This window comes from Dryobates pubescens, chromosome Z (assembly GCF_014839835.1).
Source record: "Dryobates pubescens isolate bDryPub1 chromosome Z, bDryPub1.pri, whole genome shotgun sequence".
Classification (NCBI taxonomy): domain Eukaryota; kingdom Metazoa; phylum Chordata; class Aves; order Piciformes; family Picidae; genus Dryobates; species Dryobates pubescens.
This window is the reverse complement of record NC_071657.1, coordinates 100048868-100066348: the sequence shown is the minus strand read 5'-3', so window position 1 is coordinate 100066348 and position 17481 is coordinate 100048868. Positions and strand designations below refer to the sequence as shown.

General features: G+C 40.6%; 1 protein-coding gene across 1 annotated transcript in view; it reads right to left on the bottom strand.

The window, feature by feature from the left end:
- Nucleotides 1-367: 367 nt before the first annotated feature.
- Nucleotides 368-17481, bottom strand: part of ZSWIM6 (zinc finger SWIM-type containing 6) — a 140338-nt gene continuing 123224 nt past the window's right edge. Inside the window, exons 9-14 of the mRNA XM_054177932.1 lie at nucleotides 16613-16873; nucleotides 13339-13474; nucleotides 9263-9420; nucleotides 8575-8738; nucleotides 3867-3948; nucleotides 368-1253 (exon numbers count right to left, since the gene is read on the bottom strand). Coding sequence (XP_054033907.1) covers nucleotides 391-1253; nucleotides 3867-3948; nucleotides 8575-8738; nucleotides 9263-9420; nucleotides 13339-13474; nucleotides 16613-16873 — 1664 coding nt within the window. The 3' untranslated portion in view covers nucleotides 368-390. The remainder of the gene's footprint in view (nucleotides 1254-3866; nucleotides 3949-8574; nucleotides 8739-9262; nucleotides 9421-13338; nucleotides 13475-16612; nucleotides 16874-17481) is intronic.

The window sequence follows — 17481 nt, the reverse complement described above, 5'->3', positions numbered from 1 at the left end:
AAGCTGAATCCATTCGAGGTACTTATCACAGGATGGAGGTGTTTTGTTTGGTTTTTAAAGCCATTGCAATATGTGTTTGTTTTTGAGGCTGTGAACATACACAGAAAGAACAGGAAAGTGATGTGGGCTTTTGCCACTTGACAACATATACTCAGTGTAAACCAAACCTTTTTTAACCTCTCTCTCATACAAAACAGGAAAAAAAAGGGAAAAAAAATTAAACACACAAACTTTCACAACATGACAGTTTAGTTTGCAAACTCAACAAAACTATACACATATAATACCGGTGTGGCTCTGTTTCATTAAGTTAAAAAGGATACAAAGGCAGGCTCAAGTAAAAACAAACCAGCCCTCCCCCCCCCAGATCCCCTTATTCACTCATTTTCGTCAACCAAACCGCTCGCGAACCAGCATCATCAGCTTCTTTTTGCCTTTGTAGATTTGTTTCAGGTTATCAATGAACTGTGTAAACTGGATGTGACCATCATGAGCCATTAAGAAGGTCTCTCGGGCCTTGCTGAGGAACTCTATGAACTCACTATAGTGTCGCGGACTGATGTGAGTAAGACGTGAATGAGTTGTATTGATGTAGGCTCCAATCGTGGCATCCAAGAGTTGCCGTAAAGGAGCTTTGTCCAGTGACATGAGCTTACCAGAGTTCCTCCTTCCATGAAGTCCCACCATGCCAGGAGTGGTCAAAGTACACCTACGCAAAATGTCTGAAAGTACTGTTGCACATTTGACACTTTTGACCACCAGAGGTATTATAGCTGCTAGCTCATTTTTCCCAAGGGAGTGGCTGAGTGCACATGCCCACAGAACGTCATTAATGGCTGGGTGTGTGTCCTGATTGTAACTCAGGTTGAGATGTGTCATGGCCAAAGTGGCCAGCTTGTAGGCTCGCATGGGGTAACCGCGGTGCTCCATGTATCGTGCTATTGTAAAAAGCTGCGAGTAGCTCATGCCAGTTGTAGCAGCATCTAGAACGATTTGGTAAGCAGTCTCAAAAGCTATGTGATCCTTTTCACATAAAGTCAGTGCAGAGAGGGCACAATTTTGAGGATCCTTCATGGCACACTGTAGAGCAAGCGTCCTAGCACTGCCAGCCAACTTCTCTTGCTGATGGCAGTCCAGATGAAGACGGACAATGGTACTGTTGGACATCACTGTTGTAGCAACAATACTAGTGGCTTCTGTTGGAGTGAAAAGTGTAAACCAGTTTTGCATTATACTATCCAGTGCATAAACACCTGCGGAGAGAAAGAAAAAATTAGCCACAACTGATACAAGCTAGCAAATAGAGATGCTCAGCAAGGTATTACATTTGCAACAAAGCCTAAGAGGCTGCTAGTACACCCAAGAGGATGCTCTTAAGCAGGAAGGGCAAAACCAGACAGCATGGCAGGAAAGAACCATAAAACAAAGGCTACTGTGTGAAGATGAGTGTGTCCAGCAGATAAGAGGGAGGTTCTCCTCCTCATCTACTCTGCCCTGGTGAGACCTCACCTGGAATACTGTGTCCAGTTTTGGGCTCTCCAGTTCAAGAGGGACAAGGATCTGATGCAGTCTACCAGGGCTACCAGAGGGACACCAGGATGATTGAGGGACTGGAGCATGTGCCCTATGAGGAGAGGCTGAGAGACCTGGGGCTTTTTAGTTTGGAAAGGAGAAGACTGAGAGGGGATCTAATAAATGTCTGTAAGTATCTGAGGGCTGGGTGTCAAGAGGGAGGTGACAGGCTCTTCTCCATTGCACCCTGTGATAGGACTAGGGGTAATGGATATAAATTACAACACAGGAGGTTCCACCTCAACATGAGGGGGAACTTCTTCACTGTGAGGGTCACAGAGCATTGGAACAGGCTGCCCAGAGAGTCTCCTTCTCTGGAGACTTTCAAGACTCATCTGGATGTGCTCCTGTGTGACCTATACTAGATTCTATGGTCCTGCTGCGGCAGGGGGTTGCACCCAATGATCTTTGGAGGTCCCTTCCAACCCCTAACATCCTGTGATCCCGTAATAAGTTCTGGCTCATTTGGTCTCAGTCTCATCACATTACTGAAAAGGATTTCTCATACTGAACACTTGTTAAAGGCAATTTTAACTGCTTTTCTTACTGTACTTCTCAAGGCACAGCTCATACACAAAAGAACATGAAAGTACAATAAATCATTTTATTAATCGAGCACCAGTGCAAACCTTAGCAGAACACAATAGGCACACCTTAACAGAAGTAAGAAAATCCTAACTCATACCTACTCCCAGGGTTTTCAGATACATCTTGTATCAAATCCATATGTACCTGAACGTCAAGATCCTCGTTAGGGAAATACTCTGAGCAATGTGAACTACAGGACACTATCTGAAATAGGTATTTTTCACAGCATCACTTCATGTCTGCTGTGTGTGTTTGGCAGGGAGAAGGACAGAGAAACAGTGACTAATGAGTTCCATAGAATGAACTCTACAGCCAGCAAGAGTGCCTTACTGCCAGAAGAAGTTCACACAGCTCTGTGAGCCCACCTAAACCATAACCATCTGTCCTTGTTTTATCTGATGCCTACAGGTGCTTTATGTGGTACTTCTATTAGGAACACAGAAACTACACTAAAACAGTATTAAGCCCAGCATTTTATTTACGAATATGCAACTTCACAAAATAATGTCGAGGCACTAATATCCATGAGATAACCTCTGCAATAATAATCTTTGCAAAGATATAAAAGCAATAAAACAAGAGCACTGCATGAAAAATTGCAGATGCAAACCACTTCCTAGCTGAGGGTATACAAAGGCAAACTGCATTTTTCCAAGCTACTGACAACATTAATTTCCCAGTTAAGCATAAAGCAAGGAATAAACTAATCCAGAAAATAAGCAGCAGAAATCCTCTTTAGTTCTGAAACTCAAGAAGCATTTATGTGATGCAGTCCAACTCAGATGTATAAAAAAGGAATAAACACAGCAGGGAAACATGCCTTCCAGAAATAACTTGAGTCACTATTAAAACTGCTCCCTTATCATAAGTATTTATATTTTTCCCATTATCACAGCTGCTTATTTACTTATTACAGCTACAGTTTTTAATACACTCATCTTCACTTTCATATTCTCTATCTTCGTCTTGCAGATGGTAAACTGGAATACAACACTTCACCAAGACACATAATAAATTTACAGCAAAGCCCAAAAATTAACAGAACATCTTGCTGAGTGCATTGTCCTCTCATTGTTGTCTCATTCTGCCCCCAGCAGAACAAAGCTGGTTCTGCTCCCGCCTTATTTTCACCTTGCTTTGTTAATAATGGATGCACTAACATTTGTTTTGCACCCCAGCGCAGCCAAGAGGCCTTCCCAGTGTTGTAGCCACATAACAAAGATGCACTGCATGCTATGCTTGAATTTACACAGGGGCTTAAAAAAGACCCTAACAATGGGAGCCCCTTTATGAGATCCTGTCTGCCACAAAGTAGGAGGCATCCTTTTCTTTCACCTGTTTTCTGATTCTTCTTCCCACAGCTGAGTAGATAGCTCTCATTGCTTTTCAGAGCCTTACCCTTCAGAGAAGGCAAAGTTGTTGCACAGTTCAACAGCTCAGAATCATGATCTTGCTCTCCACTGCAGCCTCAAACCCAAGCCCATTATGTAGGGAATGAAAAGGAAAACTGGGGTATTTTCCACAGGTCATGCATACACCCAAGTCACACTGCATTACTCAACTACTGATTTGGTCTGTGTTTAATAAACCCACTCATTATTGCCAGAATGCCTTTTCATCAAAGGAACTTTGTAGATGAACAGAAAATGGGTGACATTTGCAGAACTTGTATGCTGACGAGCAGGATCAAGCACCTGTGAACATACCTACTTCTGTTGCACATGTTACCAACCACCTCACCATTTCCCGCCGTCGCCAATTCAGTGTTGACAGCGTCATTCGCATCACCTTAAACCACACAAAATACAAATCAAACTTATTGCAAACCAAGGCAATATATCAACAGTTTAAAGCAACTCAGATACATTATGGTAGCCTCCTGCCACTGTTATCTCTTTTTTAACTGACACATCGGAATATTTGAGAAAGTACTGCTCGCACGTGTTAAAACGGCGTGCAGACACCAATTCCGACGGTAGATCTTTCATGGCTTCCCTGGGGAAGCAACAAGAACAGCCCACAAAAAAGTTCCCCCAAACAACAAAGACAGCCCAATCAATTAGCCATTATTAAAATTAAATTATATTGTATCATATTTCCTCTGTCCATGCACAGCAGTCATCAAAGTGGAAATGTGTCCTGCCCTAGGTGATCCTGCTTTGGCAGGGGGTTTGGATTCAATGACCTCTGGAGGTCCCTGCCAAACTCTCTACCATTCTACAGTTCTATGATTCTTGTTAAGCAATTTAACTTGGTTTTTCCCTTGTTTGCATTCATTTTCATTGACTTCAGCAATACAGACAGGAGACAGTGTACTGTGATAGAATAGAATAGAATTAGAATAGAATAGAATAGAATAGAATAGAATAGAATAGAATAGCATAGCATAGCATAGAATAGAATAGCATAGAATAGCATAGCATAGAATAGAATATAGACCAGGTTGGATGTGACTGACTGCTTTTTCTGTAAAGATGTATATACAATTCCAGATATATCCAGGTATTACTAAGAAGTCTATGGCAATGATTTCTCTCTCTGAACAAGAAAGCCTCACAAAGAAGTTCTATCACAAAAACACAAGAAAATCCCATAAAAAGGACTTCAAGCTCTGACTGCAGTGTCCATCATTTGCAGTTGCTGTCTATGTTGGTTCTCAGAACAAAACTGCATGGAAATTGCAGGTAAAGCTTGCTTCAGCTGCCCAAATGGACTTTACAGATAAAGAAGGACACAAGTAATTTTCCTTTTACAATACTATGGCATTGCTATTTGTGGCAATTACATAAAGAACATAACAGGTCTAACATGGAGCTCTCAGTGATGATTTTCACATATGAAGCTCAACAAAAGCACTCACAGCTTGGAAGTCAGCAGCATTTGTAAAAGAGCTCTCAGTTTATATCCCCTCTGAATCCTAAAGTGAAAAGATTGCCATGGAGCACAAATGCATAGATGACCTTTAACAAGTCTATACATAAGCAACCATGAGTGGCTCCAAGCCAGCCTCCAAACATTCACACCTTGAGGACCTGGTAACTGGTTGTACATCAGCCAACGTCAGAGGAAAAGGCCAGCTTTGCTGTCCTCAGACACTGTAGGATCATTTTAACTAAACAGTAATCTAAATGCTAGATTGGAGAACAGCATTCTGGAAGAAAGGGAAGTGATCTCTGAGGAGCAACCCAACAGCTAAGGTAATACAGCTAAGGTAAATCATGGAATCAGCCTTTACTTTAAGTGGTTTTGGAAGAAAAATAGGCAGCAACAATGCTTTGGAGTGCATTTATCAGTTCTATTCTGTCCATCAAAGGGAAGGAGTTCAGGGCACTTGCTGTCCTGATATACACAAACTGAAGGCTAAAATTATTCCACTATCCACAATGAATGTGCAAACTTCCCCAAGGCAGGATGAATCCACGAGAAAGTACAGGGTTATTGACTACATTCTGCTACTAGTAGCAGGTAGGGGAAAAAAAAAAGGTGTGAGAGTTGACTTCTCTGATACCTTCCATCATTACAGTGGTCTGTGGTGGACCAGCCTTCACTACAGCCTTCAGCATATATAGTAGGCGTAATAATAGTGCCTGCAGAGACAGTCCTGACATGAAAGCAAAAAATCAATACCATATCTAGTTTCTTGACATGGAAAAGTTTCTTGACAAGCTATTCTGGAATTAACTTCCTTTCATTTGATTAAACTGACAAGCTGAAAACAGCAAGAGAGAAGTCCTTTACTGACAGAAAACACAAGGATTTCAAATTATGTATCGATGTCCTGACCAAGGAGGAATTGAAGTTAATTTATACTGTAGCACATTTAGCCAAAGGACTATTTCATTTCTGCTCAATACATTCCTGAGCTAGCTCTTCTTGAAAGGGAGCTCCACATCTCTCCAAGATCTATGCTGTCAATTGATGAGAGCTTCTCAGCTTCTCAACAAGTCATGAAGTCTGACAATTATGATAGGCCTCTGGGAATTACATAGCTGATCCGAAAATCAAGCTCTGTTCCCTACAAAATAACCTTCACTTTGTGTTGATGATCTTTTTATGGATTCATTGTAGAGGAACAGAAGATCTGACCACTTGTAAGAGGTACAAGAAATAGCCAATCAATCATTAGAATCACAGAATGGCTTGGTTTGGAAGGGACCTTGAAGATCGTCTATTTTCAAGTCTCCTGCCATCGGCAGGGACACTTTCCACTAGATGAGGCTGCTCAAAGCCCTGTCCAGCCTGGTCTTTACCACTTTTGGGAAGGAAGCATCCACAGCTCTCTGGGCAACCTGTTCCAATATCTCACTACTCTCACTGTAAAGACTTTCTTCCTATACCTAGTCTAAATCCACCCTCTTCCAAGCAGCTCCTTCACCAATGTGAAGTCTTTGTCATGCACACTGGAAGGAGGCCTATTTACTTATTTATTCTTTCATAGGTTCTGGGGGGAAAGGACACCAACTGGAAAATACACTTTGTGTGATTACCTGTACTAACTGGCTCAGGAGTTCTGCTAGCAGTACTAGCACATGTGTGGGAATACTGCCTTGCACTGGTGTAGTATACACCAGGCAACAGAGGTATACAACAGGCAAACAGAGGAACACAAGCCCCTCAAATATCTGCAAGGACAGAATACACCTGGAACATTCCATGCCACTTTAGCTATGCTGATGAACTCTTTCCACAACCAGTTTAAAAACCTTCCCTCCTTAAGTCACAAAACACTTGCTGCCATTGGAAACAGCAGGAAAGAACTTAGGAGGCTATACATTACTCCCAAATCTAGAACAATAGAAGAGGCTTTTCTGTCACAGAAATCCAAGTGACAGGATTGTGAAATTGTTGGTATCATCTCTGGAGCTCAACCATACCAACTTGTTCCTGTAGCTGAGGCAAAACACTGTACCTGTGAGGACACTGCTCTTTAGTTTACTATACAAGGAGAGAAAGTTTTCTTGGAACATAAATGTCATAAGTAGTCAGATTCCTGGTAGTGAATACAGACAATCTAATTGCCACTAGGGAAGAGGGAAGCATCTGTAGGCCACTATAGATAGTGTTGATGCTAAGGTTTTTGCAGGAAAAGCCAGTCTGTTTCAAGCCCTAGAACTGAGGACAAAGTATGGGTTCATGTAATTTCTTTCTGAAGACACCATCAATCACAAAGGGGTATCCCATAAATACAGTGATAGTCAAAGGGTGCTGCTGCCAGTGAATGATGAACGCTTGAAGCGATACACAGGTCAGTCATAAGGATCTCTCTCCCAGGGTGTGGTGGGTTGAATAAAACTACCACACATGTAAACAAACATTTCAGGAAAAAACATATCAAGATGTGAAAAAAGAAGCAGATTTCCACAGCAACCTCAGGAATATGAAAGGCTAACAATGCATACAGAGCCTCAGTTCTCCAATTAAAGACTTTAGCTTCTAAACATCTAGCATGCTTCTTTGGCATGACAAGTGACCGGGATAACATCCTTTCCCCAGAATTCATTGGAGTTGTGCTTTTTGAAGCAAATTACTAAGTGTTTGATCTTTGCAAGTTTCTTTTTAATTCCCTGAAGAGGGATGAAGAAAGAATTACTTTTTTTAAAGGAACTGCATAAACTTAAGATTGCTTGTGTCAGGCAACATCACTCTAGATACCTGAAACTTAGCTGTCTCCTTTAAGCTTGCAAAGTCTCTCCTAAGAGCCTGAATACTGATCTGAGGTTCTTGTACACTTCGAGCTGAGTATGCTGAATCTGACTGTCTCACAGCTTGTAGAGTATAGGATTCTGATGAAAGAAGTTAAGAAGAGGGCTGCTATTAGCATGGTTCAGTTTAGAAGGAAGTTGGTATTGCTGACTTTTGCTTTCTCTAGTAATTCCACAAGCACCTACCAAATGTCATAGAATCATAGAACCAATAAGGTTGGAAAAGACCTCAAAGATCATCAAGTCCAATCTGTCACCCAACACCTCATGACTACTAAACCATGGCTTCAAGTGCCATGTCCAATCCCTTTCTGAACACCTTACTTAGCAAAATAAAAGAGAAAGAATAGCAAGAGACCCCTCATTCCATGCAGAAAATATAGTGAGTTACTGGCAAGCAAAATAACTTTGCTTTCTAGCCAGTCCTACATACAGTCTTGAATCCACTGCGCTTTTCCTCTCTCATGCCCAAACAGAGGAGTGCCAGCAGCCAGCCACTCTCAGCTCTCTTCCACCTAAACGGTACAAAGGGACTGCATAGACCCTTAAGGGTCTGTATTTTCATTGAGGTTTTTCAATCAGAAAACAGAGTCTAAAAACTCCAAATAAAGCACAAAGATGGTATGGTCCTCAGTGTTTAAAAGCTCTACCCACCAACACTGGATCAAATTCCCTTTCTTCTGCTGTAATAATTAAGGAATGAGGGAAATACCTGGAGGCCTAACTCCAGTGAAACTTTCAGAAGGGTGATGTCTGGCAAGTTGTCCATGAGTGTTGCTATTTTAAATGCATCCTGGGCAAGTTTGAAGATGTGTGATGAGGAGTGGATATTTTTTTGGATGGATTCTAACACTGTTTCCAGTCTCCGAACATCACCTGAAACATATAAACAGAAATGACCAAAACAGAATCAGCTCCAAAACCATCCAGAGATGCATCCTAATTGAACACGCTATTGCTATGCAGTAGAATGATGTTTCAGTTATACACACTTTGTTATCAGAAATCTTCCACAATTTAATCATGTGAATAAAAGATACAAGGCAGCACAAAATTCTCTAGTGCCTGACAGTGTTAGTACATAACAGGGTCAAAAGCCATACTGATTTGTAAACGTTAGCTAGTGATTCGTCCACTCCTGGGTCTCACAGTCTAATGCAATGTGCAAGAAGAACAAAGACCTATCTCACCAGCCTCAAATCAAACTCATCTGGCTACCATCTAGCTAACTTAATTACTCAGCTAGAAAATTAAGTGACAGGTTCAAGCCAGTTCAGTTTGTGGTACCCATTTCAAGCTCCTGTGAGACTGTAATTTGGATTCCTAAACACCAGTTTTGTCTGTTTAATCCAACCAATATTAAAAAGCATACATTTGTTTTAATACTGACTGCAATGTACCTTTGGCTGCTGTTAGCATGGTCGATGCCAGCTCGCACTGCTGGGATTCAATGTGACTTAGGGTGAACCAGCGGGGATACCGGTTTGGAACAACTGATGCAATGTGGTGTGGGCGGGTCATGTCTCCCGAAGGAGGAGTAGATTCCAATACTAGCAACCTGAAATAAGGATGAAATCCTCTTTCATTAAATCATTATTATATTAGGTTACTTGTGAGCAAAATTAAAGCTACAACAGCACTTTGTTCATGAAATGTCCCTTTTTGGTTACAAAAAAAATAAAATTGGAAAACCCCACATTTTCCTGGGAATCATAAAAGTTTATTTGCCAATTTTGCCTACATCAGTGGGCATCTGCAAAAGTTCTCCATATGGTTAGCCAAGGTAGCAGAGACTCTCTGCATCATGCATACAGCGGAAGCTTGAAACCCTCACTTGTTTCAGTCTTTGAAAGTAGAGTAGTACTGCATTACTATTAGAGAACATTTGGAACATACTTTCTTCACTTAAAAATGTTCAAAGTAAGGGAGAAGGATAACCAGCAGACTTTGACCTTGCAATAAATTCAGACATGAATTTAAGTCCAAAAAGGCCTTCTACTGTTCAACTATGGCAACATTTAGAATAGAATAGAATAGAATAGAACAGAACAAACCAGGTTGGAAGAGACCTTCAAGATCATCATGTCCAACCTATCATCCAACACCACCTAATCAACTAAACCATGCAAGCAAGCACCCTGTCAAGTCTCCTCCTGAACACCTCCAGTGATGGCAACTCCACCACCTCCTCAGGCAGCCCATTCCAATGGGCAATCACTCTCTCTGTGTAGAACTTCTTCCTAACCTCCAGTCTAAACCTCCCCTGGCGCAGCCTGAGACTGTGTCCTCTTGTTCTGGTGCTGGTTGCCTGGGAGAAGAGACCAACATCCGTCTGTCTACAACCTCCCTTCAGGTAGTTGTAGACAGCAATAAGGGCACCCCTGAGTCTCCTTTTCTCCAGGCTAAGCAACCCCAGCTCCCTCAGTCACTTACACTACATTAAAATCCTTAAACTCTGTCATTAAAAAGTGACAGAGGAAGCTCCCTTTAAAATTACTTTTCAGAATCAGTATTTTAATCCTGAAGTGAATTGAGCACATGTCAGTCTACAGCAGTCTTACCCATCAAGGAGAGTTCATACTTAGAAAATCCAAATTAACGTGTTTTTTTGGCTACTATCACACAAATGATTACTACAACAGAGAGCAAACTGATGTCCCTCAAAATACACTAGATATAAGCAGTACAGTGGATATTATCTAAATGCCAATGCAAAAAGTAGGAGTGAACAAAAATAAGCATTTTAATTCAATACAATTATTCACAGTTTCAGGACCTAAGTGGTTAATGAGAAATCAAATTATAGGTGTAAGACAATGACCAAAGGAAAAGACTTTCTGGTGCTTAGCCTCTTGATCAGGGTAGAGTTATCATGAGAGTTCTGCTTCTCCCAGTTTCCATATGCAATTGATTTTCTAGCAGGAAGTCATCAGGGAGGACAAAGGAAATTGGATCCCTTTTGTCAATAAAACTGCAACTAGTGAATATTGAAAATCCAATGCATTGTCATTTTTTGTGATAGATTATTTCTTATGGAATAAGATCATTTGAACAAAAGCTACCAATTACTTGGACTTAAATAAACATCTGAGTTCTGTAAGTAACTGGAGTGCATGTGCTCTCGACAGTACAGTAGTTCTAAGTTCCATCAGTTTTCTGTGGGTTCCTGCAGCATATGAGAGTCTAACTATTCAATGAGAAAGATAGTTTTCAATACATAGGAGGGTGTTCAGCAGCCACACATAAATAGAACACACCATTTAGATAATTACCAGCAGGCTGTATTAACTTTCTGGACACATGTATGTTCATGCTAATATTTAAAAAAAAACATAAAATCAAAAACCAAAAAAGAAAGAAACAAACAACAAAACAAAATTTTCGTTTGATTTCTGTCCAGAATCAAATCTCTTCCCTAGCACATCTCAGGTATCTCTTCGTATAGCTTTATATTCATAAAAATAAAACTCTTCAGATTATTTGCTTTTTCCAGAGAGAGGGCAAGGTGAAAGATGCATTAATGAATGGTTTCAGTAAAGAGTAAAAATCCCAGCTACCTAATACAAAAAGGGATTGTGAGGTTATGAGTAATAGTAAACAGACAAAGAGCATGAAAGAAAGAGACTGTTTAGCAAAATCTTCTGTCACGTTTGAATTTCATTGCCAGGTTCTATAGTCTTTTGCTGTGAAAAGGAATGCTGCTGTGAACTGGGGCCTTTCATGCAGTTTTGGCAAGATTAGTGAACATTAGAACAAATACAAGCAGATTCAGCACACTTCATGTTTGTTTGGGTTTTTTTTCCACTTTCAAACATCAGTTATTTGGCTAGGTTTTAGCAAAGCCACCTTGCGATTAAACATTGCCATTAAAGTCCAGCTCCCAAAGCCTGGGTGAAATTCAGGTTTAACAAAGAAAGGACCAGTCAAACTAAGCCAAACATTCAAGTTTAGATTCCAAGTGAGCAGTCAACTAGGTCACTGCAGATCCACATTCTCCAAGGCTCCACTCCATATGCTTCAGAGCTGCAAGCAGAGAGCTATACATAGAAGTGACCCTCAAGGATAGCACAATCCTTTCCCTGCAGACTTCAGGTGTATGCATGAAAGGCTTTATGGCATCAGCTTCCATTGCTTTTGTACTGTTTCACACACTAAAATTAGCATTCAAAACATAAAACAGCAACAGATGATTTCAGGGTGACAGAACACTGGAACAGGTTGTCCAGAGAGTCTGTGAAGTCTCCTGCTCTGGAGTCCTTCAAAATCCACCTGGACACATGCCTGTACAATCTGATGTAGCTGACTGCTTCAGCACAAGGGTGGACTAGATGATATCCAGAGATCACTCCTGACCCCTGCCATTCTGTGGTTTGGAATAGAAAGAGATAAAATACTCTAGAACTGCCATCATGGGCCATTGACCTATGCAGACACTGAGCATCCTTTAAGAAACATCTTTTCCCTGATTACTGAAGAAAAATGTGACGCAAGTCAGACACTTTGTTGTCATATGACATACTCCACTTAAAGCCTAACATTCACCCAGAAGTCCATAGGACTGCTTCATTACAAAGCACAAGGAAAAAAGTACTGGTTCAGACTACACCATACAGTTTAAATATCATTGAGAGTTAATTTACAAGGAAAGCCTGAGGAACAAATAGTCCTACAAACAGGCTAAGTAGCACGGCTATTGGTCAGATGCCTGTGTCCTCATTTCCTCACCAATACCATTGCATACACACCCACACTACCACATGGGTGAGAAAGCACATGTGTGTGATAGCCCTTTGTGATTTGGAGAGACCACCCTCCTCCCCACTGCTTCCTGCCAAAAGGGGATAAAATGACTGTATGTTGTGGTGTTCATGTGTTGCACTTACCACAGAAGACCCTGCTGGGATGTACACCCACCACCAGGAAGTTGGGACTAATCCTCCAAAAATTTCACTGGATCCAAGGGGTGGTGTTATCTTTCTTTTTCTCTTACTTTTTAACTCACTCTTTTTCTCTTGTCCTTAAGGTGCAAGTTACTGGGAGTTTTTCACTGGAGCAAATAAACCTAATTCATCAGCAGTTTGGTGTCAGTTCACCTTAACTTACTCCAAGTGAAATTCTGAATCTTAGCATGCCACCCCACACCTGCTGCCCAGGGTTGGCTTTGGAAGCCAGGTTGTGATACAACCTGCTAAAGCTGTCATTTCGTTGACATGAAATCATGTGCTCCAAGGGCGGGGCTCTAGAAGGGTTTGTAACGGAGAATGCTCTTTTACAGTTGCAGATAAACACTGAGTGTGTATTTTATAAATGATTACACAGTAGTTGCTAAAGACATGAATTACTTTTACAGATGACAGAACCATAACAATGTCTTCTTAAAGGGAAGAATGTTTCTCTTAGAAAAAAAGATTAGGCCTTGATGATCAAGTTTTCTCCTCTTTTCCCAGCTCTTTCATGACAACTGGTGAGTACGTACCGCATGGCCCTCAGTGCAGTTTTGTATGCTAATTCAGCATCATGAGGTAGGAGAGAGGTGAAGAGATACTTGGCAAACGTGTGCATTGGAACGCTCTCTCGATGGATGACTTCGCCTAAACCACTATATGGTCCAGCTGCGGGGAACAGAAAGGGAACATCGTGATTTGCATACTGTTAAAACTCACTTTCTAGGCCTTTCAAAGCATTGGCTGTACCTTCACTTAGAATTACTACTCAGACACAATTTGCTGTACAAAAGGTAAAGTGAAACGTGTGATGCGTATCACACATATACCATGTGTTACAAGTATAGTAAATACCATATATTCCTTGAGAGCACAAGAAAAGACTGCAAATTGCACAGGGCTGAGCACGCTACCAGTGCACATACAGATGACAGAATGGTTCTGGCACTCCATAGGGCTCATTCTGCAAAGCCTATGGTACACAGAAAGGACAAAGTGATAATCCTAGCTCTGCCTCCATGCAGCTACATTGTGCATGTGAATCCCTTCAAGCCCTGTAGGTGCACAACTGCTTTATCACAAATCCACCAGGAAACCAAAAAAAGGAATGGCTGCAGTGGAAAAATGTGTATCTTCAATTAAAGTTACATGACCAACCACCACAGCAGCACCTGATCCCTGCTAATGCCTCACCTGATATCAGGCATTTAAATAACCCTTTGGTCCAGACCTGATCTCCAGAGAAGACTAGGTCAGATCTTGCACCAAAGCTGTTTTGTTAGTCCATTATAGCCAAGAAAACCCAGCCAAACAAAAAAACCCTGTTTGTCCTGGGAAAGCTATCCACATTGTTTCAGCAATAGATTTTGCTCACAGTCAGTGCAGCCAGCATTAATATCTCAACTTCTTAACAGCAGTGTCAGGATGGCAAGAACAAGAATGTCAAGTGCCACTGTTGCCCTGCTGAGTTCTGAATGTTTGTAGTGCATGTGAATCCCATTTTTACATTTTCCCTGCAACTTAAAGACTGTTAACAGGCAAAGTATTTCAAACCATTTTTCACAAGTGACGAGAGGTTCAAGCATTAAATGCTGCTAGATACAGAGTATGAATCTCATGTTAAGTATTATTGGATTGTTATTACGTAGACAAGCAGTCAGCAGACCTAGAAACTACTACTACTTCTACCAAAGGCTCCAACCCACACTTGGATGGGCAGAGGAACGACCACACAAACACATTCCCTCACCGCAGATGTGTCAATTACATTGCAGCCAGTGCCGTTTAAAACTAACATGGCTGACTCTACACTGAAGCACACAAAGTGAGCAGATGAAGAGAAACAGCCAAGCTGTTTCAGCAATGTTTTTCTGATTGATGCCTTAGCACAACACGGAAAGATAAAAATCACTAGGCACGAAAAAATTTGAGCTCCATAGGTGGGCATTTCTGAAGGCTGGGGCTGATTACAATGGAAATGTCAGGGAAGATTTAGTAGGTGACAGTGTGTCTCATAATTATTTAAAATGAAGTTGAAAGCCATTCAAAACTAACTGGCATTGCTTCAATGAAAGAAGCCATTTCATCTGTGTTGCCACTTGGTGGTCCAGTCAGAAACTCAGCTGGGACACGAAGAATACATGACAACACATTTATATGAAAATATATTCTGCCATTAACTTAGCAGTCAAGCAAAAAATTAGAATAGCTTTTGTGAACCAGTCTTACATTCCTCTTTCCCACGCACTCAAATGGTAGCTACATACAACATGCATTAATCTGCATTAACAGCATAGAAATCAGCTTAATATTGGATTAAGCTTTCTTTATTACATCTATAAGACTTTAACTATACAAATACAATTGATATGATTAGCGTCTTAAATCACTGCAGTTTTTCCTTCATGTGAGCTGATAGTTTGGCCAAACCTGGAATGAAACGGAGCTATGCAGGAAAGCCAGGTGTCTCAGTACACAGAAATGCATTGCTGCGTGCTGCTCATCACAGCAATGCTGTGGGTAATCAGATTAGATTTCCTACTCTAAGAAAACATTTTTTAAAATGTAGTGATCTAGTAAACTAAAATTATATTATATTGTAATGCTTTAGAGAAATCCTGCCTTTTCCTCATGATTTTGTAATCCACGGGATCCCTTTATAGTGGGTAACAGCTGGATCCAGTGAGTAGCTGCTCTTGTTCAAAGCATCAGTACAGCAACACCATAACGGGAACTCTCCGTATGGTGTGGCTTCTCTGCAGTTTCAGATGGCACCACCAGTAGGTGACAAAGTATTTAAGAGCAAAAATAGTGAGTCCAAGCTGAGAACTCTAAACAATATACTGCACCTCTTCCATTGAGGAGAAAGTTTTAAAAGAAAAATGTATTTTGGAAAGAAAGCAAAACCTCACTGCTGTGTAGCAGCCTTCACAGCTTACCCAGAGCAATAATATACTCTCCCACCATTCCCTGAACAAACACTCAGAACTTCGACCATGCCCTTGGCTACTTAGTTCCTCTGTAAAGTTTTTTTCTTCCATTTGAAGAAATAGAAATGTGAGCTCAGAACACATGAGACTGCTCTCTGAAAAGGAGGCTGAAGTGTTATATATGTTGTGTCTTTCTAAAAGCCAAGGCAGAAGATTTACTTTTTGGTGTAGACTTTTATTGCAACACACCAGCTAATTCCTAAACACAGATTTTTTGTATTGGTCAAAATTCAGTAACAAGACTAGGCATTAAACCTCAGTATTTGACCACATATTTCAATTTTCAGGTATGATACAAGCTTCAAAGGCAAGTCTTTTTTCCTAAGTGCTACAAATGAAATTACATTTATATCCCAGCAATTTCTGAGCAATTCCAAGTGAATGTTCTGAGCTCTTCACTTGGGGACCAAGATTAAAAATCTTCATACATTTACAAAGCTGCCAGGTCCTCTTTCAGGATACAAAGGCACCTGAAACTTTGCTGTCTGGAAAATGTTGATGATAACTAATGTCTGTATTATTTAATTGTGAGCTTGGGCTGTATAATCAAGATACTGAGATTATGACAAGGAACAAATCTAAAGAACAAAATGCAATCAAAGTATTGATCTTACAGCTCAATAGACACCTTATCTTTACAGTCTTATAATATCTAAAGTATGTTTGATTGTAATGAAAGATTGGAAACAAAACTTCATTTGGGTTCTACCTCGAAAAAATCTGGAGTTTGAAAGGCAGTTTCCACAGGAACACCAGTTCTGTGTGCTTGTGTAAGTGAAGACAGTTTAAAGAGCAGATAGCATCTATATTAAGCTACCTTCTAATAGGAAGACTGCTTGTTTTCGAAAAATCTTCACCAGAGTATCATCCAATTCAATTTCCTGCAGCTTGGAAATGAGCTGCTCTTCATTTCGACAAACCTTCTCTTGTGCATATAAACCATCTGGCATTATTCGTTGCTGTCCCAGCCCTATCAATGCTACTTCCACAGCCAGTGTTAAATAAGATTCCCCTTCTTCTAAAAGCTTGTACGCAGGCAGGTGCTGGTACTCCAGAGATTTGCATTGCCCCATGTTTTCTGTGAGGTGAGAAAGCAAGCAAAACACGTCAGCAAATCACTTTAACACATAATCTGCCCACAATGCCACACATACAAATGCTTCCCCTGTGTTTTTCAGATTATTTGAATTAGCAGCACAAGCCTACAATCCCGTGATCCAATCTAAAATATCCCATCCAATTCCACATGGCAGAAACAAACGCAAAAATTAGGTTTTAAATAACTCAATCAAGTAAAAATAAAAGTTTTCGTTTTTAAATGACACAATTTAGAGGAAGACAGTTTCTCCAGTTTTATGTTAATGAGATCAAAATTGGAAGACTGAATTCAATTTTTTCCCCCCACTCATTTCTGGATCTTCTTGACGGCTTGTTGTATAAGAGGTAGGGAAAGGTGCTTATCACCTGCATAGATTTGCTTGAAGCCATTAGGAATTTGCACACACAGTAAGCCTGGGAACTCCACAACTTTAAAGCATCTTCTGTTTGTCAGTGATCTTTTCAGGTTTGTTACTTGTTACAGTTGGATTTCTGATAAGTGTACACTACTAATAGCAGAAATTCTTCTTTTAGGAAAGATTACAAGCAAATCCCCTCAGTTTAAGAAGGACATTGAGACACTTGAAT